Genomic DNA, 27,754 nt, shown 5'->3' on the forward strand with positions numbered 1-27,754 from the left:
GGTCGGCTGCGATGTGGCTGGGACCAGACAGCAGGCATGCCATTCGTGCCCAAGGGGACCACCGACCACCGGCGCCGACACGGTCTGGTGACACCAGCTAGAACCAGACCAAGACGGGCTCTGATCAGAACTTGCGTCTAGCCCCCCCGACTCCCCATCCCGATGAACCCAATTGAGGCTCGCGCAGGTCACAGCGGTATCCACCAAGGGGGGGGCCGGCCCAGGTCATTGATCGTATGTCTCTTTTCGCAAGTTGACGGAAATAGGGATGTGGCCAGTGGTAGTGGTGGCGGCTGTCGCTTGCACCGCTCTTTTCCCCTCTACAAAGGTAGGTACCTAGGTAGGTAAATGTATGCACCTACCTACCTCTACCTACCTAGGTAGGTACCTACCTTGTAATCAGCTGCTGGTGCATGTGCTGTATCGGGTCCTGCAATCGTCATGGCGAAATTACGTCGCTATGTAGCCTGTAACGCCCATGATTACACCAAGCAGCGATTACACCAAGCAGCATCACCATAGGAGCTTGAGAGACTTCTTACATGTAGTATGCCGATGAACTCATGAACTCATGCAAATAAATATCAGGGTCTAGTTGGTCTACCCAGTCAGTACTTTTTGAAGACCCAACTTTTTTGTCCGCCCCCTCCACCCCCCACCCCAGTAAAAACTGGAGGGAGCAGAGAGCATGCGCCAGGACCAAGCCCCCCCCTCCCCCCTCCTACCCCCCCTCCTACCCCCCCTCCCTCTCCTTCCCCCCAGCCCGCAGTACTCCGCACATGTGCATTACATAATCAGGTCAACTGTTTGCGTGAGGGCAACTTTCAATACCACCCGTCAGAAAATTGCCCCGCCATAAGTTGGAAGCTCGAAACGTTCCCGCATCACTAGGCTGTCCCCAATCCATCGTCTTGACGTTTTCTCTTCATCAATACATCAGCTTTCGTCCCGCACCGGGCCAGTTTTGCTTGCTTTGTCAGCGTCGCTGAGCATGTCGACCATCACAGAAATCACCACACCCTCGCAATGGGACGAGACACTGAGCTCGCTGCCTCCGTCCGCTCTTCTGGTCGTGTCGTTCCATGCTCCGTGGGCGGCGCCATGCGCGCAAATGGCCACGGTTCTTTCTACCCTGGCTTCCGAATACCCCGTCACAGAACCTCTGGGCACGAAATGGGTTTCGGTAAACGCCGAAGAACTCAGTGACATTAGCGAAGCTTACGACGTGACGGCTGTTCCCTTCCTCGTGCTGATCCGGAACGGCCAGGTCGTTGAGACGGTCAGCGGTAGCAGCGCGGTCAAGGTTCGCACAGCTATCGAGACACACGCCCTCAAAGACGTTCCTGCAACAGCGGTTGCGGCGAATGGCGTAGAGCAGACGATCGCGGAAGACAAGGCGGGAGAGGCGAATGCCGACCCCGTGAAGCAGAAAGAGGAGTTGTTCAAGCGCCTGGGCCATCTTGTCAAGGCGGCACCAGTCATGCTCTTCATGAAGGGAACTCCTAGCTCACCCCAGTGTGGATTTTCGCGACAGCTCGTCGGCATCTTGCGAGAGCACTCCGTCAAGTACGGCTTCTTCAACATTTTGGCCGATGACGAGGTGCGTCAAGGCCTGAAAGAGTTTGCCGACTGGCCAACCTATCCTCAGCTTTGGGTCGACGGTGAACTCGTTGGCGGCTTGGATATTGTGAGTCGTATCGCGAGACTTGTTGCTTTCTTTCTACTTTCTACTACCTGGTTCACATTGCTCACAAGGAACGTTTTAGGTCAAGGAAGAACTTGGCAACAACGATAGCTTTCTCAAACCGTACAGCCTCAGCGGAGCTGCCGATGCCGCGCCGTGAACACATCAATCTATCAGGTACATGTATATGTCTTGGTCGCGGCACTTTTTGGGGTTCCTGCTTTTCAAAACTACATGGCACAAACGGGACCGATATTTTCACAATGGGCACAATGGCGCCCATTGCCTGAAAATCCTAGGAAATGCATATCTATAGTCCCGACAGGATGCTAGGCACAAGGCTAGCCGTTTGAGGTGTGGCAAAGGAAGTTTCATAAGCGGCAATTCATGCTGAGGAATCATGTGTGATGGAATCGCTTGGCAGTGTATCGCAAGCAAGACGGTGCGAATGCGAATGCGAATGCGAGTAAATAGAGGAGGACTTTGGGTCAATGGCCAATGCAAGTCAAGAATTGGCAAAGTACCTTGGGTACCTTACCTAAAGCAAGCTGATTTGAAGAATGTTTGCATCGCGTGCTACATGCTGCAGTCGGTAATTTCACACTATACCCGTTGGTAACCCAATTCCTCGCATTTTGTTGCATATGGTCACCAGACGTTGGCACCGCCTGTTTTATGACGCGCGTATGAATCATCACCATTGACTGTTTATGGGGAGGAGGTCGTATTATTCTTTCCTAGCAGCATCAAAAGGGCACATGCACATAAAACAAGAGGATGAAGAAACGCACTCGTGCAAGAGCTGACAGACGGACCGGTCTAACGGAATCCAGTCAAAGGGAAGGATACCAGGAAGCAGAAGAGCCGACATGTCACGATTTGCGATGGAGAAACTTCCAAGCCACCAGGTTACGACGCTTACAAATCAACGAGGCAAGTGGATAGCGCTTTCGTGGCTGGCCGTTAGCGCCAAACTCAAGCACAATCAAGGCTGCTAACTGTCAACCTGAGTCACAGCTCCGATTCTGTCACATGCCCGTTGTCGCTGATCGCGGGTAAGTGAAATTGTTCGCGATGCTAGGTATTCAATGGGCAGTTCAATACATGAATGAAATCCATGGCTGTCTGTACCGATACGCCTGGTGATGTTCCCAAGCGGGGGACAGGTGTAACGGCTTTACTCTTGTGCTCACAATCGTAGACCTGCAAGGGACACATGCAAGTCTTCTGTTTCCTTGCGGGGGTCTACAGAGGTGGTGCCACTGAACGGTCTGGCTGCTTTCGGCCCTATACTCGCTTTAGCCTGGCAAGTACGGATACTCTACTCTCTCTGTGCTGGATACCTCCGAGGGTAGGTCTTAGGAGGTAAGTTAGGTACCTACCTAAGGTACCTAAGGTACCCCTAGGTAGGCTAGGTACCTACAGGTACATACAGGTACGTACATACCCTACCTTAGATACCTCCTTACTTACTAAAAGCTGACGTTGACCTCGTCTAATCCAAACCTTTTCAAGCCTTGGTCGGTTTCAATGCCACCCGTCATCTTATCTTCCACTTCCCTTTCAGCACAGTCCTTTGGCTGCTGGATTATTTTGGTCACTATCGAAATTCGACCGCTGTGCAATTTCACGAGGCTGATCCTATAGTTAACTGTTAACTGTGCACTTTTATTCGTGTGCGAGCCTTTCGTGGGAACTCGTCTTCGAGGGATTCCCCCCACGGCTTCACTTTACTTCTGCCCCAGCTCCTATACCTTGTCCGCTACTTTTGTGTGGAAGCACATCAATCGACTCCTTGTCAGTTTCGACCCCTCTACGTAAAACAAGTCATCTCGACCATCTCTCCACCTTTCAGTCACCGGCGCTGCACATTGCTGTCTGTAGAGGGGGTCAAGGACTTGAGGTTGAGACGCGGACCCTCGCAAAAGTGTCTACCACCAAGCCTTCGGACTCTGTATCTTGCTCGGCAAACCTTCTGGCACGGCGCGACGTTGTATCTCCTATGTCCGCTTGACAGAAACGCCTAGTCTGTGGACGAATTGGAGACTTATCAACGTACAGTACAGGGTCGGCACATCCGCCATTAGGCTCGGCGTGAAACCTGGCATGTGGAATATATCCAACTATCCAAGTGAGGGATAATGTTTGCTGTTGCTAGCGATTGAGTACTGAATAGACTACGCATTAATTTCCTCTACTCTGGTTCCGGTATCCTTTCGGCGAGGATCTGATTTCCTAACGAATGCTACATCCCGATTCCTGGCAATCGCTTCATTGTTGGAAAGAGGACGTTAAATATCTTGGAACGAAGCACCGCGGGCGGGAGTCGGGTGTATTCGAATCCGGCAGCTGTACCACCTTACCCAGCGACGGACTTGATGCCAGATCCAGTTGACACAAGTTTGCTGCCATGACACCAACACCACCTTCCGCGAATTCTTCCACAGGAGGACGGTCTCCAGATGAGCAATTCCGGGTTGCACGGAAACGGAACCGGATCCCGTTGAGCTGCTATCCATGTAGAACCAGGAAGTGAGTAGAGTCGCCAGTCTGATCCAACTACGTTGCCGAGTCCACGGGCTAATCAAATATGCTGCTAGGCTGTAAGACCCCATGCCCATCGTGAGCAAATGGTCGGCTTTTTATTAACTAGGAGAAACAGAAAATGCGATCGGAAGCATCCCTGTAGCAACTGCACCAAACGCGAGGGCACGGACACGACGGCTTGCTCATATGCAGCACCTTCGTCACGCAAGAAGAGCCAAAATCAAGTCGATTCCAGCCCTGGTGACATGCAAAGCCGGATAGACCGGCTCGAAGGCCTGGTATTGCAATTAGTGCACAACGTCACGAGTGCGAACACGGACGGTGCCCGCAACAGTATTTCAACTTCTCACTCCGTTGCAGGCAGTGGCTCCTCAGCTCAGCAACAAGTTCGTGATGGGGAAGCTAGCATGGCCGATGACGACAGCGATGTGGATGATCATCTCGCCAAATCCATCGGTTTTCTCAAGGTCGATGCTGAGAAAGGCAAGTCGATGTATATTGGCCAGGAACACTGGCATTTGATCCTCTCCGATATTGCAGAGGTCAAAAACTATTTCACCAGTCACAGGAAGGAGCTAGAGACAAGCTACGAAAAGGTGAAGTCATCAAAACCCGCCTTGGCCAAGGGGGGGCCAACCTTGCTGCTAGGCGCACATCCTGCTTCCGAGGAAGAACTTAGAGCAGAGCTCCCACCCCAGTCAAGTGTACTTGCATTATGCAGCAGATACTTCAACTCCATGGAAAGCGCCGTCGGCATCATCCACAGCCCTACCTTCTTGCAACAGCTTCGAAATCACTGGCAGGATCCGTCGAAAACACCCATCATGTGGCTAGGCCTGCTGTACTCGATACTTTGTCTTGCCATGTTAAGCTATCACAAAGTTGGCGACGAACCTGCAGAGTGGCAAGGCCATACACTGGAGCTTGCTGCCGAATATCGGTTACGGACCGTGCAGTGTCTGATGATAGGCGACTATACCAAGCCAGTGGAATATACTGTAGAGACGATGTTGCTCTACGTTTTTGGCGAGTATACCACCAGGTGGGATGCTGATATCGGCCTGTGGATGATAGTGTCATTGATTATTCGAACAGCCTTTCGCATGGGCTATCACAGAGATGCTAAATGGTTTCCATCTCTCACCCCATATCAAGCGGTACGTTGTCCAAACAAGGAGACACAAATGTCAAAGCCTTTAGCTGCAGTCGTTTCTCTGACTCGGTAACTAGGAAATGAGACGGCGAACCTGGGCTGTGGTCCGCATGATAGATGTTGCATTTTCTCACCAAGTATCGCTACCTAGCATGATTTACGATCACGACTGCGATACTCAACTCCCAACCAACATCTACGACGACGAATTCAATCTTGAAACCAAGGAATTACCTCCTTCTCGTCCAAGTACTGACGCAACCCCCGTCTCACACATGATTGCAAAGGCAAGATTATGTCATGAATTGGGGAATGTTCTTCAGGCGACCAGCAGAGTGTATAAAGGTGTTCCGTATGATGAAATCATCCTCTTTGACGCCAAGTTGAGACGGATTATGCAGGAATTGCCCCCGCATCTGAAACTGGGCTCGTTGGCCAGCTCGCGGGACACTGTACCGACAATAGTAGCAAAGTTCAGCCTTGACATTCTGTATCAGAAGATCATGTGTCTCCTACACCGAAAGTACATGGCAAGAGCTCGGCAGAATCCTCGTTATTCGCACTCTAGAAGAAGTGCAATCGAGGCGTCCCTGCAAGCCATGGAACATATGCAAACCCTGCACCGCGAATCCCAAGCCAATGGCCGACTGCGGACCGTCGCTTGGTACGTCAATTCTATCGCAACCAGGGAATTTATTCTGCCAGCTATGCTTATCGTTCTGGACCTTCACTATGACAACCTGGCCGAGCAATCTGGGCCGCCTGACGATGCAGAGGGAGCATTCCGTTGGTCGCCTGAGCAGCGAGCCAAAATGATGAGCTCGCTGGAAGATGCAGCCATGATTTGGAAAAGCCTTGCAGATGGGTCGATGGAGGCCTTCAAGGGGTGGAAAACGGTGGAAATCATGCTTCAAAAGCTCAAGGAACCAATTCACAGCAGCAAGTCCACCGAATCCATCAATTTCGTCGCCGATTCCATGGTCACACTCGCATCAAGTGCAGCAGCACTCGACCCGACCACGCTGTCACCGAAACCAGCACATGCCCCGACTGGCGGACTGGGCGACTTCAAAACAGAGTTGAGCCCGTTCATGAATAGTAACAGCAGCGCTTTCATGGGCATGGAGTTCAGCCTCCCAGCCCCAAATTTTGGCGAGGGCACTGCTGAGGGGATGAACCCCCAGTTGCCCTTATCCATCTTTACCGACACCGAGCCGAATCTTAATAATAGCTTTGACTGGGTAAGCTGCTGGACCTGCATAACCTCGGCCTTTGGTCGCAAGGCTGCTAACACGACAGTTCTGGCAGGGCGCGCTTGAAAACTACACACAACTGGCCAACTGGGGTGCCGATCAAAGCTTTCAAATATACGGGGATGGTGACGTAAAAGACCAAGAGGCGAATATGATGAATACGCAGTGATGGGTGCGCAAGCACGAAAGGAAAATTGGAACTCTCAACGTATAATGCTGACGTATACGGCTGTATCTGTAATCATACCAACTCCATTCCGAATTTCGAACCATAGTTTTTCCTTATCCTGCACCCATAGGTTCGAGCCCTTTTTGCGCCTTACCATGGGAGCAAAGCCCAATAAAAGTTTGTACCGGCTTTCGGTGAATGAGCATCCCTGTCTCGGTTGAAGGTGATATGAAGGCAGCCAGCGACCATCAGTGTGCAGCTGGATATCTACTTTTTATGAAACAATAGCCTGGTTCTGGTTCTCTCACGGGCAGGGCTCACATCGTTGCCCCCCGAGGGACCGATCAGGGCAGCACCCAGCTCAGCCGTTTCAATGGGGAGGTTAATTGTTGATTTGTTGATTCCTACGAAGTTGGCACAAAGCAGCCACGAAAGCTCTTGAGAGCTCTTGTAGGAAATTACAGGGGACGATCCTCACAGGCCCTGCCCGGAGTAATCAATCTCGTCTGAGGTACTCCGTAGCTACCTGGGATAGGTTCTAGGCCTTGTCACGTGACACCGGGGCCTAATGAGCCGCGACTGCCATGTTAATACGGAGTAAACAACTGACGCAATTCACTGATTCGTCCGTCCTCGTTGGCTGCGTTGCTGCAAGCCTTCCGCGAGCTGCAGAAAAAAACCTTAACCAGTCTTCTCCAACGCATATGTTGGATTCCTCTTTAGAAAAACTCGCCATTGCATAGCGTCGACCTTACCCACCAGGATCGTTTCCTTGTGGCAACTGAACATGGCGATAAATGCCAGCAACGTGCAAGCATTCCAGATGCAAGGACGCTCGTTGGATACCCTGACCACGGGCAATCCCCCTCTCGATCAAAAGAAGTCATCACGGTGTGATGCACCGACGATCGAGGGTCAAAAGCACTCCCGGAACGCGATTGACCGGAAGAGGAAGCCCGCAGGCTCTGCTCTGGCAAATGCTCCTCCTCGCTCCAAGCGGGTTCGATTCAAACAGCACGAGCAGAACCAAGGCGCCGTAGCTGCCTCTCGAGCCTCTGATGGAAGCGCGTTGTCACGTCTCCCAGTGGAGATTTGGCATCACATCTTCTCCTTCATTCCTCCTCTCACCCTTGGTTGCTTGTTGTCGGTCAACAAACTCTTCAACAGCTGCTTGGATCCCTCGTCAAAGTTCGGATCAGGGTCTCAATCTCTTGCCGGTGACCCTTGTGCTCTACCTCCTTTGAGGCCCGACGCTATCTGGCAAGCGTCACGGCGTCGGTACTGGCCGGAGATGCCAGCACCTCTCAAGGGCAGATCAGAGCTGGAAATGTGGCGCATTTGCTGTTCGCGGGTTTGCCAATTCTGCAACCTGAGCGAACAACCCGACATGCATGATGTGCGGGCTGGTTCGAATCGAGGACCAGGCCCCAAAGGCGTTGCTGTCGTCTTTCCTTTCTTCATTGTTTCGTGTGGTCAATGTCTGCTCGAAAGAAGTGTACAGGTAAGTTTCTCCACGTTTGTTGTGTTTAATGTACGACCCTGTCTAAACATTGTTGCAGGAGCTTGATATTTTCCTTGCATCTTCGATGCCAATTATCCTCCTTTCAGGACTTCCAATGGTTTTCCTTACCCAAGAGAACTGTATCATTCCCCCGCATCTACTGTCTTCAGCATCGGACCCATTTCAAACCCAACCTGTCAAGGTGTTCTGGAATGAACATTTGGAGAAAATGAAGAGTGCCTTTGAAGTGGTCAAGGGCCTCGGGTCTCCTGTAGCAGAAGAGTGGGTCAAGGGGCTGGGGGCTGACGGGAAAAGTCTTCTCAGTGATGCTTCTAGATGGGAGAAGTGGTACTTCGCCGGTGGTGTGAACCGGATGCGAAAAGCTCGGCATGGAGCCTCATCGCACAGGCCAGTTTCGGCTCAGCATGGGGGCCAACCGATACTTGTAGCGAAACCTCGAAACTTGCCGAAAGGCGGCAATGGTTCGGAAAAGTCCAAACTCGTCCTCGCAGATGTTGACGGACCAACAGGCAGCTTGTACAGGGCCACACCACGCAATTCGAGCCCCCAGCAAACTGTTGAGTCACGGCGTTGCAGCAAACGGCTACAGTCTACATGTCAATCGAAAGATGGGCAGCATACCAACATGGAGCCCAAGAGGGTAGAAAAAGAGGCAGATTTCGTGGGCCTTCAACCACGTGTGGAAGCTGCGGTGGTGTCAAATGCCCAAAGCTGTGAAACCGGTAGCGGTAAGCTGGCGGGTGCCGAAAGGGGCGAGACTCAAGGACCGCTCAAAGCAGAGATATCTGCCTACGCTGATGAAATTATCAGAGACGAATGGAAGAATGGCGATGCAGTGACCGGGAAAACGGCACCACAATTTGCCGCCGATGTCTTGCTCTACGTACGGAAGAGATTCTACGCAGCGACGTCGCCAAAGGTCAATTCGGGAAAGGCGTTGGGAAAAGCACCAGCCGGGAAACCTCCAGGAGGTCTTCGGGCGCAAAAACTAACCCTGGAACACATGAGGTGGATCTTCGATGCCAAGATTGAGCCACGTGTAGCGTGCCTTCGAAAAGATCTCTTCCTCTGCAGCAAGTGTCAGGGAACGAAGTTGTATGGCTTTAAATCCGTGGTGCAACACTACGCTGCTAAACACACAACTACGTTGAGCGCCGGAAATGTGGTCGTAAACTGGAGAGCTGCGTGGCCGCAGCTTTCAATATTTGATCCGCGTCCAGGAGATCACGCCTCATCTTGGTCGAAGCCTAAAGCACCGAAGTCGACCAACACCAAGCCCAAATCTGCGCCTAGGGTCTCGCTGACTTCAGCACCCGCTGACCCTCGTTCAGTCAGTACGCATCACTTTCGCGAGGCTGGAACGTACAGTCAACCCAGCAATCAAACCGCCTCGATTTCCCACAGTGCAAGCTTTGGGCCGCCTGCTACACCTATCAAGTCGTCCTGTTCATCACCACACCCACACGAACAAGAGGGGCTTTATTCACACCCGCCGGTTCTGTCTGGGCCGCTGGCAACGCAGGAAGACCTTGTCAGCAGAGTTGCCCGAGATGTATGGGACAAAATGGGTTCTCTTGTTTCTCTCCAACGCGGCTATGAAGACATCAAATTGTGTGTCGTTATCCATCATGTTTCCAAGAGCCTCGAGCAGCAATGCGACGAGGCCAGGCAGTTGAAAGTTTTCATGATGGGATTAAGACGGCAAGACCTCTTGATACCGCTCCGCTCGGTCGGCGGCTTATCCTGCAAGACTTGCAGGGAAAGCAACCCTGCTGCCCGACACAGGAAGATGGGCATTCTGAAGCTCTCTCAACATTTCATCAACAAACACCATGGCGGACAAGCCAAGCAGCCAACAGGAAAACAGCTTGATTGGCGTGTAGACATGATTTGGCTTCCGAAATACCCGGCCATGAAGCAGCTGCCTGCCTTGATACGCCACGATAAAGTACTGTCTGGCCTGATCCACGCCGCTCTTCCATGGATATTTGGGAACGAAGCTCGCGCGCAGGAACCCTGCTCTCTGGACGTTGCTCCTATTTCTCGACAAGTAGCTCATGAAGGACAACGACATCCCAGCTCTGCACCGGCAAATGAAGTCTCCGAACCTTCATATATCGGCTGTTCAACTGCCCCGAGCCTCAACGCAGAGGGGTTCGAAACCAGTGCGCGACCTGCATCTCTCCCAAGCAAGGTACGGATTCCAGAACTGCACCACGGCAACAGTGGCCACGACATTCCTCCCAACTCTGGCGTCATTGATCCGTCGGGAAATCAAAGGAACACTTTTGTCGGGAGACAGTACCCTCTGGGCCCCGGCGACATGTACAGTCACCATGACCGTCCATGGCCCCAACCTGTATACCAACCACCGCAGCCATGGGACCATCCGGCCTATCCCAACCATCAAGCCCAATCATTCCCGCCCGCAGAGGGTTTTGAAACGAGGCAAGTTTCCGACCCTCGCGGTCATTACCTCGTACGAAGACCTGTTGGCGGCGTCGCTCTCCATGGCCACTACGACCCCCGCCGTCGAGAAGCCTACAGACATTATGAACAGTTCCCCGCGCACAACCACCAGGCCAGTGACGTCTTTCCACCCCCCGCAAGGGCCTCCTCTCGCTTGGCCTCTGACTACGAGGAATACGATCCTCGAACCCCAGCCCCTCATCCCTGGTGGTGCTGAATTCCTCACGGCAAAGCCGCTGGGCGAGGGCAAGGAGAGCTCACGTAAACAAGGCTTCCTCGTTGACACATCTATCTTGCGAAGCCGTATTTTCCCCTTTTTCGTGTGTTTGGATCCTCATTGTTTGTTTCCCATTCATTGCCTTTTTCTCAGTTCTGGGCTTTCTTTGCTCTTTGCTCCCCGGTACCCAGCTTCATCCAGTCATTGTACTCGCGTCCGTGGCATGCGCTACCCTATCTACCCCTTGGATGAAACAAGGCTCAAGTCTGACTCGACAAGGATGGCATCTTTACCTGGACAATGATGGACCAATAGCGCAAAAACGATAGATGGAATAATAGCAAACACACCCATCTTCCTACATTGTAACGGTGCGTAGTTTCCTATTCATGTGGAGTAAATATTGCAAAGTGAGTCGAGCACCGCGTCGGAAACGAGCACGCGAGAAAAGAAGAAACAACATGGCAGAGGTAAAACATCCCCCTCTCCCCCCCGCGGACCAAATGCTGGTCACAAGCCCGACCTCCTTTTCCAACGGCACATTGCAGCATGTATGAGGGATTCCCCGCTGGTCCCACGCCAGTTTCCCATGATTCTCGGCGGGACTCGCGCTCTTCCTTGACTTTTTTTTTCCTCCCCTCCCCTCCCCCAATGGTGTACAAGAGACAAGAGCTTACGAAAAAAAAAAAAAAAAAAAAAAAAAAAAAAAGCGAAGAAAGATGAAGAAAGGTGAGGGAAAAATCTATGACCGGTGGCCTGGTCACACCGGTCCGAGCGTCAATAGCGTACAAATCGTTCATCCCCCTTGTGCGTCTTCTCTCTATGCTCTAAGCTGTATCGAGCACGCGTCACGAATAACCAGCATGTTCGCCCCCCCCCCAATCAGTATGCGGTAGTATTATGACTTGGAAACAGAGAACCGCACAGTCCATGATCGGGCTCGGGCTCCCCAGCTGATGGGACTTTGCTTTCCGTCTATAAAACCTCGCCAATGATCTTGGCGGCTTCTCTGTACGTCTGAAGGAGGTTCTCGCACTTCTGGCGCTCTTTCTTGACGCCGTCGTCTTCGTACAGCAATTCCTCAAATAAGCTCTCTTTGTACAGTTCACTGACTAGCCGGTTCTGCACGACGTCCTTGGAATGGTTCACGAGAAGATGCATAATGGCTTTGGGTACCTGGTCGGCAATGGACTCCCGAACAATGTTGAAGTACGAGGAGATGAGAGCTCTGATGAGCTCCGTCTCCATGGCTTCGCGGTCGGTCATGGCGGGTTCGTTAGACTCGCCCTGACGATGCGGGTTAGAGGAAGCTGTGGTGTGGGCGGTGCAGACGAAAAGGGGGGAAGGGGGGGGGGGAGAAAAGGGGGGAAAAGGGGTGGCGAAGCTACTCACAAGATGAGATGCCAAACCGTAACTGCGCGTCGTGGGGTCGTAGTCGTCTGACGAGGTTGCGGCAGGCCGTAGCGCCATCTTGTCCTCTCGACGGATGGATTGCGATATGCTGAGTTCAGAGGGTTGGCTGATGTGTCGACCAGCCATTGCCGGGCTCCCGGGCGAAGCGGCATTCTGCGCGATGCCATCCTTACCGAAGAAGTAGTTCAGGAACGTGTCCCTGGCACCTCCGAGGCCTTGGCCGTTGAGGCGTGAGGGAGAATTTGAACGGATGCCGTTGACAGCGAGGGCCAGGCTGCCGTGGGGTGTCTCCTGGATGGCGGGTGACAAGCTGCGACCAGGCTTGGAAGTTTGCTTGCGGCTGTTTTCCTTGTCGGCGGCCGCTTCGCCGTCTTTGGTTTGCTCCGCACCGTCGGCATTGAGCTCCTTGAGGCGACGCTTCTCTCGACGCTCGCGCTCCTCGTGTATCAGCCGTTTCCGCTCGCGTTCCTGCTTTGCGCTGACGACATTACTCATGGCGGCAGCTGCGCCGAGGAAATTGGGATGGTTGGTGTTTATATAGGCCCGTTGGATCGAAATGAGCGACTCGACATAGCTTGACGCAGGACCCAGCCTCTCGCGCAGCAGGTCCGAGACCGTCTCGATAAGCTTCGCCTGAAGCCTGGGGTAGCGCGAGAGCTCGGTAGACCCGCAGGTGTGGCAAATCTTGATGAGCTCCTCGTAAACGAGCTCCACGCAGCGCTGGCTAGGAATCTCCAAGAGCTTGATCTGCGGCTTGACCAGCAGATCAAAGGCCATTTCGGGGACGAACAAGCTTGGTCGAGGACCAGTCGAGTTTCGAATCGCCGTGCGGATATCCAGGGCCGAGAGGTTTGATGTGGGATCGATGGATTCCAGCGAGCTCCCAAAGACCGAGTTGAAAATGTAATAGATGCGCGCACCGCCACACAGCTCCTTGGTAGAGATTTCTGTCGACGTGCCATCGATGGAGGAGATGAAGGAGGTGGCGAAACGCGTCATTTGCTGCAAGATGAGAGATCCACGATGCTCCTTGCCACTGAAGTGCATGTCGCCGTAGCTAGCGAGCTCCTGCTGGGTCTGGCCCATGAGCGTGTTCAGGCGAGCCTTGATATCGGGCAACCGTTCTCGGATGTGCGACATGAGAGTAGAGTTGAGCGTCTTGGCGAGGAAATGGGTGCCGCATCGGGTGGATATGTTGCGATAGGCCGGGTGGTGCTTGAAGAAGTCCATCTCGGCCTGCAGAGCCTCCTCCATGGGTTTGTTGCCCTGGATGTCCTGTTGCGACCGGTTGACGACGCCAATGAACCCAAGCTTCAATGGATAAACACGGCCCGACAGTATATCGAGCGCATTCGTGCCGTGATCCATGAGGTCGAGCTTGGTGAGGACACCGATGGTTCTTCTTCCCAGAGCGTCCACATGCCGGGCAAGCTTCAATGCCTCTGAATTGACAATGTCTACGTTGGCGGGCGATACGGCAAGAATGAGGCTGTTGGGCTTCGCAATGTATTCCGAGATCAAATTCCTTGTCTGCTTTTCGATGTCGGTGGGCTGATCGCCGATTGGGACCTAGCAACTCAATTGCCGTCAGTGTTTGGGCCAGTTGAAGCCCTAGGGCCTACCGACAGATGCGCGTTCAGAGTTGGAAAAGGGAAAAAAAAAAAAAAAAAAAAAAAAAAAAAAAAAAAAAAAACCACACCAACCTTGGTCAGCCCAGGCAAATCAACCAAGGTCAGGTTCAAGACGTGGGGCGAGTAAATCTTGAGGTTGATGGGCTGCCTGTTGATGCCCTTGTTGCTACCAGCAACTCGGGCCGTCTCGTTTTCGATCTCGCGCTTGACATCGGAAAAATCTGTAAAGCGTCGGTTCGGGATGTGATGGAACTCGGCCCATTCGGACCTTCGGGCAGCAGCGGGGGACCTGTAGGGATCGAGGGACGGATCCGGGGTGGAATCGTCCTCGGGGACGTTGATGAGCTGGAGGATCAGGGGTCGTCGCGTGACAATTCCGCTTCCTCTGGGCAGGAAGTCTCGGCCGACGATGTTTTCGAGGACGGACGACTTGCCAGCCGACTGCGAGCCGACCACGACCTAGAGAGAGTCGAGGAAATTAGCCGTGGACGGGGTTCGGAGGTCGGCCGGGCAGCCCGCCCGCTACGTACAATCTGCGGCAGATCTAGAGAGTCGCTGCCGATGGTGTTGAAGACCAGATCCTGCAGCTTGTTGACGGTGGTGAGCAAGTCCTCGCCCAGGGCAGCCATGGCAACGGGAAGCAGTTGGGAGACGACGAGGGGCGAGGGCGAGGGCAAAGACCGGAGAGGGGAGAGGAAGGAAAACCCAGGGCAGGCTCAAAGGCCGGGGGAGTGGCTGTATCAGATGATCACAAGCCAGCACTTGAGAAGGGCAGGGCAGGGCAGGGCAGGGCAGGGCGCGAGGTGGGAATTTGCGCTGCGCGTCAACATGAAATGTCTGATGCTTTCAGCCTGGTCGGGAATGCCTGGGCTGCTGCTATGTATGTTCATGTTGTGTCAATGGACTGGTGTCGGCTGGGGACTGGTGTCTGGTGCCCTCCCCAGCGCCCTCGTCAGCGCCCTCGCCAGCAGCCCAGCGGGCGGTCCACAGCACTACATACAGCACCACTACAGGCAACTCTAGCCGTGCGTGGGGGACGGCAGACGGCAGACGGCGGACGGCGGACGGCGGACCACAAGAAAGAAACAGGTCTACGAGTCTAGTCACTCAAAACGTTATCCCGAGTTCTACTTGCGGGAACCAGTAGGTGAATCTGACTCTCCGAACCGAGTACCGAGTACTCCGTACACCATTAGGAGGTAGGTAGCCTGATCCGACATCTGGTAACCGGCCCCATGGCAACCACGGTGAAGCCGCTGCACCTTGCATGATAATGTTATGTTATGCTGTTGGTGAGTGTACGGAGAGGGAAAAAAAAAAAAAGGAAAAAAAAACACGGACTAGATTGCTATCCTTGCTTCCATGCAAGGTTTGCCATGTGCAGATGAGTAGATTCGATTGACCCTTTATGCTTGATTGTAAGGCTAACCACAGGAGACCTGACCTGCCTTGGGCATCTACAGTACTACTAACCTTGGCATCAGGGGACATGCAGACGACAATTGATGTTTGGCAAGGATGCCATCAGCGACTGTTTGAGAGGGTCAAGCAAGTGGCAAAGAAACGGTCCTAGTTGTGCTCGGGCGATGGCAGCTCGAGGACAAGGCTCTGCTGTTGGCGAGACCAGATGAAACATGGCATGGCGTCTGGGGGGCTCGGTGAGAACGCAGGTAGGGCAAGTTGCACCAAGCTGCGCGATGCCGCTCTTCATGCATGGGTACTCGGCAGAGTTCTGTTCGTGATGCGTCAAACTTGGTTGAACCGGGCGGGTGCATCGAGGTTCGTCGCTTTCCGCCCTCTATTTCCGGAGAGGCACGGGATCAGCACGGAATCAGCACGGTATCAATGTTTTCGATCCAACGGGGGTAAATCTTTCGTTTGGCCGGCAGCGAGAGGACGGTACGGTACGTTGACGACGGCATGTGAAACGCCTGGCAATTGGCAAGTGTCTGGTTTCTGTCTTATTTCTTTTCCCTAACCCTAACCCTACCCTACCCTTTTCCGCCTTTACATGCCCAGGAGAAAGATTGCAAAAGGTACGGATAGGAGAGGGAGTAAGTACCAGGCTCCTTCTGTTTCGGGCCTAGTTGCTGCCATGGGCCGCATCTGCCGCTACTCGTGTGTAAAGTTCCTCCGAAAAACTTGCTTTATCTGCTGCTGCCTCTTGTCTGGTGTCTTGCAGACTCATGCCATCCTGAAACACTTGTGCGAGGAACCGAGGCTTGATTCGGCGGCCAAGGATTAATTCAAGATTACGAGGTAGGGGTGCTTCCTGCCTCCTAGTCTCTTCATCGCCGTCTCTGTTTCTGGCGCGTGAGACAGCGAGATGGGAGGGAGACGGCAGAATTGTGTGAAAGAAACGTGTGAAGCAAGCTCCCATGTTCGTAGGCTCCATGCTCCCTCCGTACAGGGTTAGTACAACATCTATCCGATACGATACGTGTGGCGTTGCATGAACACCAGGCACAAGCACTCCTCCATAGGATAATCGACGACATGACGACATGACGACAATGACGCAGATTTCCAACTGCAAGGCACTTTGTTCCTATGTATCTACCTAAGGTAGGTAGGTACCTGGTAGGTACTCGTAGACAGAGCACCCGTAGGTATGTACATTAGGTACAGTCCTGTGGGGCCGGGCCGTTGGTTGCAAACCACCTTGGCTGCCAACTGCCCCGGTTGGTACAGTCAGATCTCCTGCATTTGACCACTTGCATGCATCGCATATTGCATGAATGGCACTGTGTGCCTTTCACCCATCACCCACCACCCATCACCCACCACCCACCACCCACCACCCACCACACACCACGTACCTGTCTGGCTTTCCCAAAGTGCCAGGCGCTAAACACTAGGCAGGGTTGGTGATTCCCTCACACATCGACTCGTCCGGCTGCGGGCAGTTCAGCCCGGTTGTGGCCGGGCCTCCCTCCCCTCCCGGCTTGTCCATAAGAGATGACACGGGCATTGTGGACTTTCCCGTTCAACGCGTTACTCTCTGCCCACCTCCAGGGAGAAGGTACTCCCTACCCAGGCAGTCAGTCAATGGCACGGCACGCCTTGGGCAGGCAGCATGGGCATGGAGAACCATGAATCGAGCGTGCTGTGCCGCTTCTGCTCTGTTTGTGAGATTCTGCTCTGCTCGCCTTCGCCTTTCTTCCTTCCATAAACCAGGGATGGCTCCTGTAGCGGTCTGATTATCGACCGTATCCTCTCTTTTCTTTCTCTCGGTTTTCAGATTTTGCTCCAGATCTAACCCTGCCAGCGCTGCGGATCTCGCTGTCTCATGCGGGTAATTAGGTCTTTCATCTTTTTTTTTTTTTAATATACCAGGGTCGACGAGAAAACCATTGCAACGACGCTCGTGAATTTCAATGAATTTAGACCCCGGTTGCAATTGCTCTCGCTCAAGGTCCACCTCTGGTCCGTTGCCGGGCTGTTTGAGTTCCCCGTTTTGCTTTACGTGCATCTTCCGACATTTCTGGGCCGAGATCCATTGCTTCTATTTTAGTCTGTGCAAGATACAATTCTTCCTTGTCTCTTCTTTTGCCTCGGGTTGAGATTGAGAATCAATCCTCCTTCTAAAGGGCCAACACCATGCATGCGCCAAGCTTTTGGGCGGCCATGTTTGGCTTGGCTTCCTCTGGTGCTGCCCTCAGTCCAGTGGAAGCTTACGGAAACAAATTTTTCAACAAGGATGGGTCGCAATTCTTCATCAAAGGTGAGACGATGACCAGGTATTCCCGTCTCGATCGAGTGTTGCTAATGCTAGGCAGGCGTTGCATACCAACTGGTTCCCCAGGATCCCCTCGTCGACACGGAGCAGTGCAAGCGAGACTTTTCTCTCATGAGGGAGCTTGGCGTCAACACCATCCGTGTATACCATGTTGACGACGATGGCAAGCATGACGGCTGCATGAAAGCAATGGACGATGCCGGCATCTACTTGCTGGTGGACCTGGACACCTTCGACACGTATATTGAGGCTGTGAGTCGCTGCTGGAAAATGCCATGTTCCAACAAGCAACCCACCCACCGCATCCCGCTAATCGACTAGTAGACTGGACTTTACTGGAACTCTACTCAGTATGAAAGGTACAGCAAAGTTATGGATGCCTTCCAATCCTATGACAACGTTCTTGGTTTCTTCATCGGAAATGAGAACATTGCCAAAAAGGACGACTCTCCCGCAGCACCCTTCCTCAAGGCTGCCGCTCGCGATTTGAAGGCCTACCGTGATGGAAAGGGTTACCGCAAAATTCCCGTCGGTTACTCTGCCGCCGACATTGTGCAGCTCCGCCCCATGCTGCAGGACTATCTCACCTGTGGTGGGAATTCCTCGGAAATTGTCGACTTTTTTGCCCTCAACTCGTACTCGTGGTGCGACCCAAGTAGCTACAAAACGTCTAGCTACGACAAACTCGAAGAGTATGCCAAGGACTTTCCCGTTCCAATCTTTTTTAGCGAGACTGGTTGCAACGTCCCAGGCCCGAGGTTGTGGGATGACCAAGATGCAATCTTTAGCAGCCCCATGGTCAGTGACTGGAGCGGCGCTATAATATACGAATGGATCCAGGAACAGAACCATTACGGACTCATTTCCTATGGTCCCCCGGTCGACGCGTCACAGCAGGGCGAGAACGTCTTTGATGGTTTCGCCCGCAAAGGCACACCAACACCGGTTATTCCTGACTTTGACAACCTCAAGATGAAGTGGGCCGGCATCCACCCGACGGGTGTCTCGAAGAAGGATTACGACGTAAAGAAAATCTCTACCCGTCCGTGTCCTACCTCTACCGCAGGTGGATGGTGGCAGGTTAATGGCAATGTCGTATTGCCTACGCTTGGAGAAACACTGACAGGGACCTTTACAACTCAAGCTAGTGCCACAGGCGATGCTTCGCGCACGACAGCAAAAGCGTCAGAAACCGGTAGCGGGACCAAGACTGGCAAAGATGGTGACAGTGGTGCTTCTGTTGACAAGAGCATTACCGTTCTAGGCGTCAGCGCTGCCGCAATTGTCGCCGGCTTTGCACTTCTTCTATGAAAGGAACGACTTTCCGCCATCAATGTACAGATAATGCAGATACCCATATGTATTCCCGCACCTGCGTTTTTTTTTGCAACTTGGCAGGTTTTCATCAATATAACCAACCCCGGTTCTCTTAGAAGGAGTTGCCCGCCCTACCCATGCATGTGTTGTTTTGTCTTGTTTGTTTTGTAATGGCCATGTGGTCTTATTATACGTGATGGAATCTTGGCTTAATACATGTACCGAATGAACAACAACTACCTTAGGTACCTAATGTAGGAACCAGTTGACACTATATGTGAACGACGGCTTAGCTAAATGGTGGGACTGATTTGCTGTTTGTCGCCGTGAGGTGAGGGTAACAGTAGTGTGTATAGATAGGCCGTGCCAGCTACCGACCTCTATGTTGTATGCATGTTCTGGAGGAAGAGAGCCTAGCCTGACTCGGTGCATCCCAAGATTTTCGGCCCTTGATACGCTGGCTATTTCAGCCAAGGCCATTCTTGGCCAGCACTACCCCCTGGATATCCTGCAGTAGTCTGGCACCACTTACCTCTCAAGACAAATGGCCAGTCCATTGTTTCACGGTCTCGGTAACTGCTCGTCTTGACTGCCTGCCCGGGATAAGGAGAATGAACGTGATGGCTCCGCCTCGGCTGAATGAGGACCGCGCACGGAATGCTTGTCCGTTACGTCATCAACGAATCAAGGTTGGCAGGAAGGAAAGCACCCTTTCCAAAAGTACCTAGGTACCTAAGGTAACCGTACATGCATGGCCTGGGCATTGAGCAAGAAGGTTTGACTGACAAGGTCGCACTGACAAGAAAGAAATCACAATATCTTGGTTGCAAAGGGGATCGGGACCGAGTACGTCCGTATTGGGGTGTTGGGGCGACATTTTGATTATCCCGATTGATGTCTAGTGCTCTTGCTAATATTTTTGTTGTAAGGGCTCTGCTCATCCTTAAAGCATCGCCTGGCAGGTGGATAAAAAAATCAAAAGAAAAATCAAAAATTGACGGTTGTTGTGTATCTGGACCGGCAGAATTCTGGGGCAAGATATAAGGGCACCCGAGACGACTGACTCAGCAAATTTTCTTCCACCGCCCGCATCCAAGTACCTATCTCTCTGCAAGTGTTCGAGAGGGACGACGAGCTGAACAAGTGAATCAAGTGAATCAAGTGAATCGTTCGAAATCACTCCCTTCCAGACGCCCTGACGCATGCATTCCTCACTGTGACCTCCGACACCATTGCCACCATGGCTGCTGAGCCGGCGTCAGCTACCGGCAGCGCCGCCACGTCGGCACCTGGTAGGCCTTGTACTTGTTCCCTTCCCTCGTTCCCCGTCGCGCTTCTACGGACATGGAGCTTGTTGCGCACGCCCAATTGATGAAGCAGGCCTTTCAATTGAGTGAGCATTCTGCAGATGCATTTGCGTTTCTAACCCTTCTGTTTTGGCAGACATCAAGCAAGAGAGCGAGCCAACCGATGGGCTAGAAGGGCGTTATTCTGCGCCTCCTCCAGAGCCTACGTCAAAACGGCCGTTTGATGACATCAGCGCAACGAGCGAAACCTCAGAGGCCAAGCGAGCAAAAACCGAGACGGAAACCGAAGAAGCATCTCTTGAGGATGGTCTGGCCCTGCTCGTGCAAAATGCGCTGTCAAACGTCGAAGACTTGATCGACCAGTTCTCGAGCAACAGCGACAACGTCAACCCAGACGTAGAAACGCCGTCCGATCCGATGGAGGTCGATGCGATTCCACCGCTTCCAGATTCGCCAGTGGCTCAACCCGCCTTTTCTCTAGAGCCCCAAAAGTTTATCCGAAACGTCAACATACATGCGCTCGGAAATCTTGTAAGCAGCAACATGTCCCCGGGAAAAGAATGTGCCCAGGCCCGACGATGCTAAGCAGTTTTCGCCGTTTCTCAGGCGTTATCCATCCTATTGATCCTGTTGCAACCGCCGTTCGACGATACAATCAAACTGGTTCGGGGCTCAGAGTCGGACAAGAAGCACGCATTCTGTAAACTGCAGAGTTCTTTCCACAATGTCCGTGAGCTATACTCATCTGAACCGATATTATCATCCGACCAGCTTGAATTCAGAGATCCGCATCGCCGAGCCTTGGTGGAGGTCGCGAATCTGGCGCAGCTAGGTTCTTGGCTGGTCGACGGATCGCCGCAAGCACTCTCTGACGCCGACGACAATTTCCTCGAGGTATTTCAGTGCCAGTTATCGGACCTACCCCACGGGATGACCGAGTTGTATCTAGGTATCAAAACCCAGAGGGCCATTGAATTTCTAGTCGAAGGGGAGCCGGATGAGCCGGGGGAGCCGTCGAGGGATGTGCTTGGGGACGTCTTGACCCGAGGACTGGAGAACACCCTCAAGGAACAACATGGTGAAGGGGTGCTCACTTCGGCTGATCAGAGCTTTGTTTCCTCTGTAAAAACGATGAAGGAGACGCTACAGGGGGAGATTGAAAAGCAATCCGAACCAGGTGCGTGATTTCAAGACTCCATTTGCAAGTCAAGTGGTTGGGGGCCGTGGGGGACTAAATGAGGTGACTGATTTTTTTTTTTCCGTCTCGGACATCTTCTCTCCGCCGTAGGTGCCTTGAGAGAAAAAAGCCCTGTAGAAGACCTTCTTCGAACTTTCTTGAAACACGCAAGGGGCAGGCTAAAAGCACTGCCAGACCTAGGCAACAAACTCGGTGTCTCAATAGAGCTTGATGACGACCAGGTGGCACCTGAGTCTGACGCAGCAGAAGCTCCGGGCAACGTGGACCTCGACCTGGACGACCTGTCCTCGTTCTTTGAAAGAACGGCTTCCGGGCTGGTTCAAAACGCCCTAGCGGGCTTGACGGACGAAGCAGCAGCGACAGGATCGGTTGAAGGGGGAGAAGCGTCAACGCAGAATGGCGACGCCGAACACGAGGCGGCAGAAAACTCCGCGCCTCAGACAAACGGCAAAATAGACCTCATGACAGACTACAAAGAACTGGAGGCTCTTGTTGCCGAAAGCACGTCCAATTATGTCAAAACAACTCTCCACGGACTGTCACCGGTCCCTTACCAACCAACAGTCGCCGCCGCCACCAGCACCAGTAAGCCCAGCTGCCAACATTGACGTGAAACAAACGCGTTTTTGCCGTACTTGATGAAGCCTATTCTAACAGCCCCCTGAATAGCTGAGAGCATGGCAGCTCAATTGCCGTACCTAACTCAACTACAGCACCATCAAGCGCAGCACCCTTACTACGCGTATAGCCAGCCTCCTTCGGAACCGGTGCCGCCCCCAGCGCCCGGCGAGAACTTGCCCCCCAACCAGACTTTCCCGAGCGCGATACTGTACGACAAGGCCCGGCAAGCCGCCCTTTCGAAATCATCAGCGCATACCCGGCGAGAAGGTCTGCATTCGACGCGCCGGCCATGGACACAGGAAGAGGAGAAGGCGCTCATGGCTGGTCTCGACATGGTCAAGGGGCCACATTGGAGCCAGATCCTGACGCTTTTTGGGCAAAACGGCACCATTTCCGACATACTCAGAGACAGGACGCAGGTTCAGCTCAAGGACAAGGCCAGGAACCTGAAGCTCTTCTTCCTAAAGACCAACTCGGAAATGCCGTACTACCTGCAGGCAGTCACTGGAGAGCTAAAGACCAGAGCGCCAACGCAGGCGGCAAGGAAGGAGGCCGAGGAGAGAGCGAGGCTCAATTCCGAAGAGGACCAAGCCAAACTGCAGGGCATCATGGCCTTGGCTGGCGGCCTGCAACACGCACCCCACGGCCGGCAATCGGCCAGCACGGCGAGCGCCGTCGGGACTGGAGCTGCGACTCCAGCGCAATCAGCGGGTGCAGCGAGTGCAGCGAGTGCAGCGAGTGCATCGGGTGCAGCAGCAGCAGGTCAAACCGCTTCTTCCGCGCGCAACCACGGCTCCGCCCAGAAAGCCGAGGGGGGGGTTGTTGGCCAGAACGCCCAGGCTTCCCTTTCGAGACCAGTCGCCACTCCGGCGTCGCAGATGCGGCCTGGTGTTCAAGCCAACACGGCGCATCTGCTCCATGCCGTTGCTCAAGCGCATCAAAGGCCACATGTGCAACTCCCGCCGCAAGTTCCTCGGCCACAGGGTCAACAGCAGCCACAGCAACTGCGGACTCCGGCCGCGTCACAGCCAGCGACCACGACCACGACCACGACCACGACAACGACCACGACAACGGCAACGGCAACGGCAGCGGCAGCGGCAGCCACAAATGGGGATGGACCTGGAAATGGGCAAGCTACGGCTCCGGCTCCGGCTCAAAAGCTTCATCTCCCGGCACCACCGCAACAGCCACAGCAACCGACGACGGCATCCGTCAACAAGAGCGCGGCACCTGCTGCGGCTCCTCCTCCTCCGTCTCCGACAGCATCGCCGGCACCAAGTCTCCCGCAACAAGCCCCTGCGTCGGCCTCTCCTGCTCAATCACCTCCAGCACCTCAAACTGTGCAAACCGCCCAGCCCGCCTCATGTTCCCAGTCGATACCCCTACTCGCTCTTGCACAACAAACACAGCAGCAGCAGCAGCAGCAGCAGCAGCAACAACAGCAACAGCAGCAGCAACAGCAACAGGCCTCAGAACAGCCCCAAATAGCTCCTGCCCAAGAAACGCCCCCGCACGACCCTCCCCCTCAACAGGAGCAGAATGACAATGCAACCGAGGCAAGACTCCTCGAGGGACTTCAAGCCGTCGTAGCACAGAGCCTCTCATAGACAGGGCGCAGCAATCAAATACTGCAATACGTACTCGATCATGGGGCATCCCACCTCCCCATGTCCCTCTACCGACACGAAAAGGGAAATAAACTAAAAAAAAATGAAAGAAAAAAAGGGGGGGGAGCAGTCAAAAGGTCTGCGTCTTCTTATCTGCACGAATTATGACTGACTAGCTGCGAGATGATGACGATGCGCTTTGCCACATTTTGGATTAGCATTTTACCCGCGCGGCGCAAACGATGGAAAATCTACGTCGTGCATGCTTTGTCCGGCCGTTGCCTGGTTTGCTCTTGACATGGATAGAATACAAAGCTTCAGAAGCGGACATGGTGTAATTTCTGTTCTTTTCTTTTTCTTTTCTTTTCTTTTCTTTTCTTGTCTTGTCTTTTCCGTTTTACTTCTTCGGTTTTTCTTTTTTATTTCTCTCTTCTCATTAGAAGCAATGATACCAAATGGACGAGTGGAAGGAATATGGCAGGCAAATGACAGGCAAATGACAGGCCAACTGTTTAGGAAGGAGTTTTGGCGAAAAAAAAATTCTCCCGGCTGAGGAGACTAATCAACTCTGGCAGTGTAGTTAAACTGGAGATGATTTCTGTGTTTCTGTTCTTCTGGTCTGATCCATTACTGAAATTGACAATGTGCAAAGGCATTTTCCTCTTTATTTATTTACTTACTCATTTACTTATTTTATCTTGTTGCCATCTTTGCCCCGGAGGATCAGGCTCAGGGGGCGGTGAGCTTGTGCAATGCAATACTCGGAGGATCTCCCAAAGCAACATGGTTCATCGAGAGATTTCGCGGCTTCTTTTCCGCAGCTAAAACCGCTAAACGACTTCAATGATTACCACATCCGTTCCCTTGCCCGGTCCTCGAGCCCGCGCGCTTTCCGCGCTTGCCCGTCGAGCGTCCTGTCTTGTCTGCTGCGTCTTTTCCTTCTGCTCCTTCAAGGCGATGCAAAAGCTGGATCTCTCCCTGATGCCGGGCCCCTTCCAGATGAAGAGGAAGGGAATGACGCACATCAGCGCGCTCAGCCCGGCAATGAGCGCGCACGCGCCGGCAACACGAAGCTGCCGAAACATGGGCGTCGTGGCCAGGGGCAGCACCATTGCCAAGATGGACCGACAGCACGAGGCAGCCGCGTTGGCGGAGGCGGCAAAGGTCTCGTAGGCGTCCGTGAGGTAGTTGAGCATGGACGTGAATATCAGCATGAAGCCCAGGCCAAAGGGCACGCCGGCCAGCATGGGCACGACAAAGGACACGGATGTCTTGGCGCCGAAGCCCAGCCAAAGGAGGGAGACGACAAAGAGCGGGCCGCCCATGCAAGCCAGCGGGAGTCGCCGGAATTCCTCGCGTCCGGACCACCAGGATCCTCGCTTCTGGGCCTTCGCCAAGGCCATGTCCCAGGACCAGGCGACGGGGAGGCTGAGCGTGCCGCCGGCCCCGATGAGAAGGTAGGTCAGGCCCGTTTCGGCGGGGCTGAGCCCGTACAGGCCGCGGAAGATGATGGGGAAGGCCTGGAACGACATGTAGAAGACGGCGTACACGAGAGCCACGTACAAGGACGTGGCTATGACGATGAGCTCGGAGGCGAGCATGCGCACGGGCCGGGTGATGACGTTGGCGAGAAGCTGTGCCAAGGTCCTCTCCTGAAGCTCCCCGGGGGCAAGCAAGCGACAAGAGGGGGGGGCTGGCCGGCGCAACCTCTGGGCTCTCCGGGCAAGAAGAGTTGGAGCAAAGGTTTCGGGGAGCCAGGCCACGAGGCAGAAGGATGCGGCGGCGAATATGAAGCCGATCCAGAAAGTCCAGCGCCAGCCGATGGAGATGGCGGAGAAGCCTGATATGACGGGGGCGATTAAAGGGCCCCATAGAATGGACTAGCGGAACATGCAACTCATTTGCGTGAGTTTGGGCCTCGTCAGCGGGGAAATGGAGAAAAGAAGGTCGCGCAGCGTGGGGAGAGAGAACGAGAGGGAGAGGGGGGGGGGAGAAGACTTGGCAGAGGACTTTGGGCGCAAAACACTCACACTCATGTAAATGGCCAACACGCGCCCTCTAGTCGTGTGGTCCGGGAACAGGTCGGCCATGATGCCCGCCGAGGTGGCGATGGGCGCTCCGGCAAAAAGACCGGTGAGCACCCTAAAGGCCAAGAAGGACGGCCAGCTGGGGGCAACGGCACACGCCATGGTGAAGAGCGAAAAGGCGGCAAAGGTGAGGACGGTCAAGCATCTCCTTCCGTAGTGTTCTGTAAGGGGCGCCCAGATGAGCGGGCCGAAAATGTAGCCCACGAGGAACATGCTGATGGGCAGGACACCGGCGGCTGCGGACGAGGCGCCCAGCTCGGCCGTGATGCTGGGAATGGCCATGCTGGGAAGGGCAGACGACATGCTGGAGTTGAAGACCATGAGGACGATTATGACGACCACGAAGGCCTTTCTGGGCTGTTTGGCCAAGATTTCAAGATTCAGCAGCCTTGTTGGGGGTTGCGATGACCAGGGGGGGGGGGGGGGATGCTTCGGCTTACGGTGGACCAGTTGTGCGGGTTTTGGGGGTCGTCAGGTCCCCAGGAGATGAGGGCTTGGTCGTCATGGCTGCAGGTGCTGGAGGAGGTTTCAGCGGTTTCAGGGACGAGGCCGTGGCCGTGGTTGACGGCTTGGGGAGCGCGGAGCTTGCGGGCGTCTGCCGGGCCGGGCTCTCGTTTCTCTGCTACAGCAAGCAGGGCGCGTGGCGTGTTAGCCGAAAGCCCAAGACCCGAGCCGTGAAGCAGTCCAAGCGGGTGTCAAGTGAAGGAAGAATGGAGAGGTGCTCACGGCTACGATGGTTTGTCTGGGGCAAATCGTGACAAGCCATGTTTTATAGGACCATGACGCAAAGCAAGATGAAGCGGGAAACGAAGATGAAACGGGAAGAAGTAGAAGAAGAGAAGAAGAAGAAGAGAAGGAGAAGAAAAGAAGAAGAAGAAGAAGAAGAAGAAGAAGAAGAAGAAGAAGAAGAAGAAGAAGAAGGAGGAGGAGGAGGAGGAGGAAGAGGAAGAGGAAGAGGAAGGGGAAGAAGCCGCGGGGAGAGGGGACTGCAGAGTGCGTTGGTGCTGGCCGTCGAGGAACATATCTTGGATGTGCTTGCTCGTGGCACCGGGGGAAAACGCCTCATAGGCGAGGCCAAGCTCGTGAGGCCGGGCGGGATTCGCATCGCGGAACCTGGACGAGAGCCACGGCGAGAGCCGTGCCGACAGGCATCCAAACGGGTTCTTGACAGGCATCCAAACGGGTTCTTGACAGGCATCCAGACGGCTTCTTGACAGGCATCCAGACTTGCTGGCAGGCATGCAGGCAGCGGCAGAGACGAAAGGGGAAGCCCCGAGCGCTGGGCTGCCGGCGCGGCATAGCGAGGGACGGCATGGGATTGGATCGAGACTGGATGGATCGAGATGGAGCGAGATGGAGCGAGATGGAACGAGATGCCCGTCTGGTTGCCTCATTGGGCCGCACCCATTGACTCTACGCAGCAGTCTGGGTTGCAGAGTCAAGTGCAGCAGTGCCAGTGCCAGTGCCAGTGCCAGTGCCAGTGCCAGTGCCAGTCAGCAGCCGCAGTCAGCTGTGCACAGCTGCCAACACAACATACCTACTGACTGTCTGGAATCTCCACTACGGATATGTAGCGGGCCCCAACCCCGGCCCGGCCGCTGGACCCGCCGACGCCAAGGCCGTCCTTCAACAGCCCCCCGCCTGCCCCACAAGAAAAAGCGGCAAGATCCCTCTCCTCTCCCGTGCTTGGAAAACCCGGGCTGGAGGCTTCGGTGAGGAGGGCTCGCCGTCGCCAAGAAGAAAACAACCTGGGGGGGCTTATATGCGATTAGTGCGTGGGAAAGGGGGGGGGGGGGAGGGTGGCTGCGCGCGCGCGA

The 27,754-nt window shown here is 54.1% G+C and overlaps 8 protein-coding genes across 8 annotated transcripts; 6 read left to right on the forward strand and 2 right to left on the reverse strand.

Annotated features, from left to right (window-relative positions):
* Positions 1 to 991: 991 nt before the first annotated feature.
* UV8b_01265 (uncharacterized protein) lies at positions 992 to 1,844 on the forward strand (the record flags this gene model as incomplete). The annotated part of the gene is made up of 2 exons (XM_043138763.1): positions 992 to 1,687; positions 1,767 to 1,844. 2 exons carry the CDS (start codon positions 992 to 994, stop codon positions 1,842 to 1,844), a joined length of 774 nt encoding a protein of 257 aa, XP_042994697.1.
* An 872-nt stretch (positions 1,845 to 2,716) lies between these two features.
* On the forward strand, positions 2,717 to 3,711 carry UV8b_01266 (uncharacterized protein; the record flags this gene model as incomplete). Its single annotated transcript, XM_043138764.1, has 2 exons — positions 2,717 to 2,739; positions 3,393 to 3,711. The coding sequence occupies 2 exons, from the start codon at positions 2,717 to 2,719 to the stop codon at positions 3,709 to 3,711; spliced, it is 342 nt and encodes a 113-aa protein (XP_042994698.1).
* Positions 3,712 to 4,314: 603 nt separating this feature from the next.
* Positions 4,315 to 6,806, forward strand: UV8b_01267 (uncharacterized protein; the record flags this gene model as incomplete). Its single annotated transcript, XM_043138765.1, has 3 exons — positions 4,315 to 5,388; positions 5,462 to 6,625; positions 6,693 to 6,806. 3 exons carry the CDS (start codon positions 4,315 to 4,317, stop codon positions 6,804 to 6,806), a joined length of 2,352 nt encoding a protein of 783 aa, XP_042994699.1.
* Positions 6,807 to 7,593: 787 nt separating this feature from the next.
* On the forward strand, positions 7,594 to 11,014 carry UV8b_01268 (uncharacterized protein; the record flags this gene model as incomplete). The annotated part of the gene is made up of 2 exons (XM_043138766.1): positions 7,594 to 8,307; positions 8,366 to 11,014. The coding sequence occupies 2 exons, from the start codon at positions 7,594 to 7,596 to the stop codon at positions 11,012 to 11,014; spliced, it is 3,363 nt and encodes a 1,120-aa protein (XP_042994700.1).
* Positions 11,015 to 11,989: 975 nt separating this feature from the next.
* On the reverse strand, positions 11,990 to 14,687 carry UV8b_01269 (uncharacterized protein; the record flags this gene model as incomplete). Its single annotated transcript, XM_043138767.1, has 4 exons — positions 11,990 to 12,301; positions 12,407 to 13,996; positions 14,131 to 14,517; positions 14,589 to 14,687. The coding sequence occupies 4 exons, from the start codon at positions 14,685 to 14,687 to the stop codon at positions 11,990 to 11,992; spliced, it is 2,388 nt and encodes a 795-aa protein (XP_042994701.1).
* Positions 14,688 to 17,658: 2,971 nt separating this feature from the next.
* UV8b_01270 (uncharacterized protein) lies at positions 17,659 to 19,108 on the forward strand (the record flags this gene model as incomplete). The annotated part of the gene is made up of 3 exons (XM_043138768.1): positions 17,659 to 17,782; positions 17,838 to 18,049; positions 18,122 to 19,108. 3 exons carry the CDS (start codon positions 17,659 to 17,661, stop codon positions 19,106 to 19,108), a joined length of 1,323 nt encoding a protein of 440 aa, XP_042994702.1.
* A 1,246-nt stretch (positions 19,109 to 20,354) lies between these two features.
* On the forward strand, positions 20,355 to 23,850 carry UV8b_01271 (uncharacterized protein; the record flags this gene model as incomplete). The annotated part of the gene is made up of 5 exons (XM_043138769.1): positions 20,355 to 20,415; positions 20,558 to 20,952; positions 21,028 to 21,598; positions 21,710 to 22,204; positions 22,289 to 23,850. The coding sequence occupies 5 exons, from the start codon at positions 20,355 to 20,357 to the stop codon at positions 23,848 to 23,850; spliced, it is 3,084 nt and encodes a 1,027-aa protein (XP_042994703.1).
* Positions 23,851 to 24,680: 830 nt separating this feature from the next.
* UV8b_01272 (uncharacterized protein) lies at positions 24,681 to 26,703 on the reverse strand (the record flags this gene model as incomplete). Its single annotated transcript, XM_043138770.1, has 4 exons — positions 24,681 to 25,730; positions 25,881 to 26,294; positions 26,378 to 26,559; positions 26,664 to 26,703. 4 exons carry the CDS (start codon positions 26,701 to 26,703, stop codon positions 24,681 to 24,683), a joined length of 1,686 nt encoding a protein of 561 aa, XP_042994704.1.
* Between the last annotated feature and the right edge of the window lie 1,051 nt (positions 26,704 to 27,754).

The sequence above is a fragment of the Ustilaginoidea virens genome, chromosome 1 (genome assembly GCF_000687475.1).
Source record: "Ustilaginoidea virens chromosome 1, complete sequence".
Lineage (NCBI taxonomy): Eukaryota > Fungi > Ascomycota > Sordariomycetes > Hypocreales > Clavicipitaceae > Ustilaginoidea > Ustilaginoidea virens.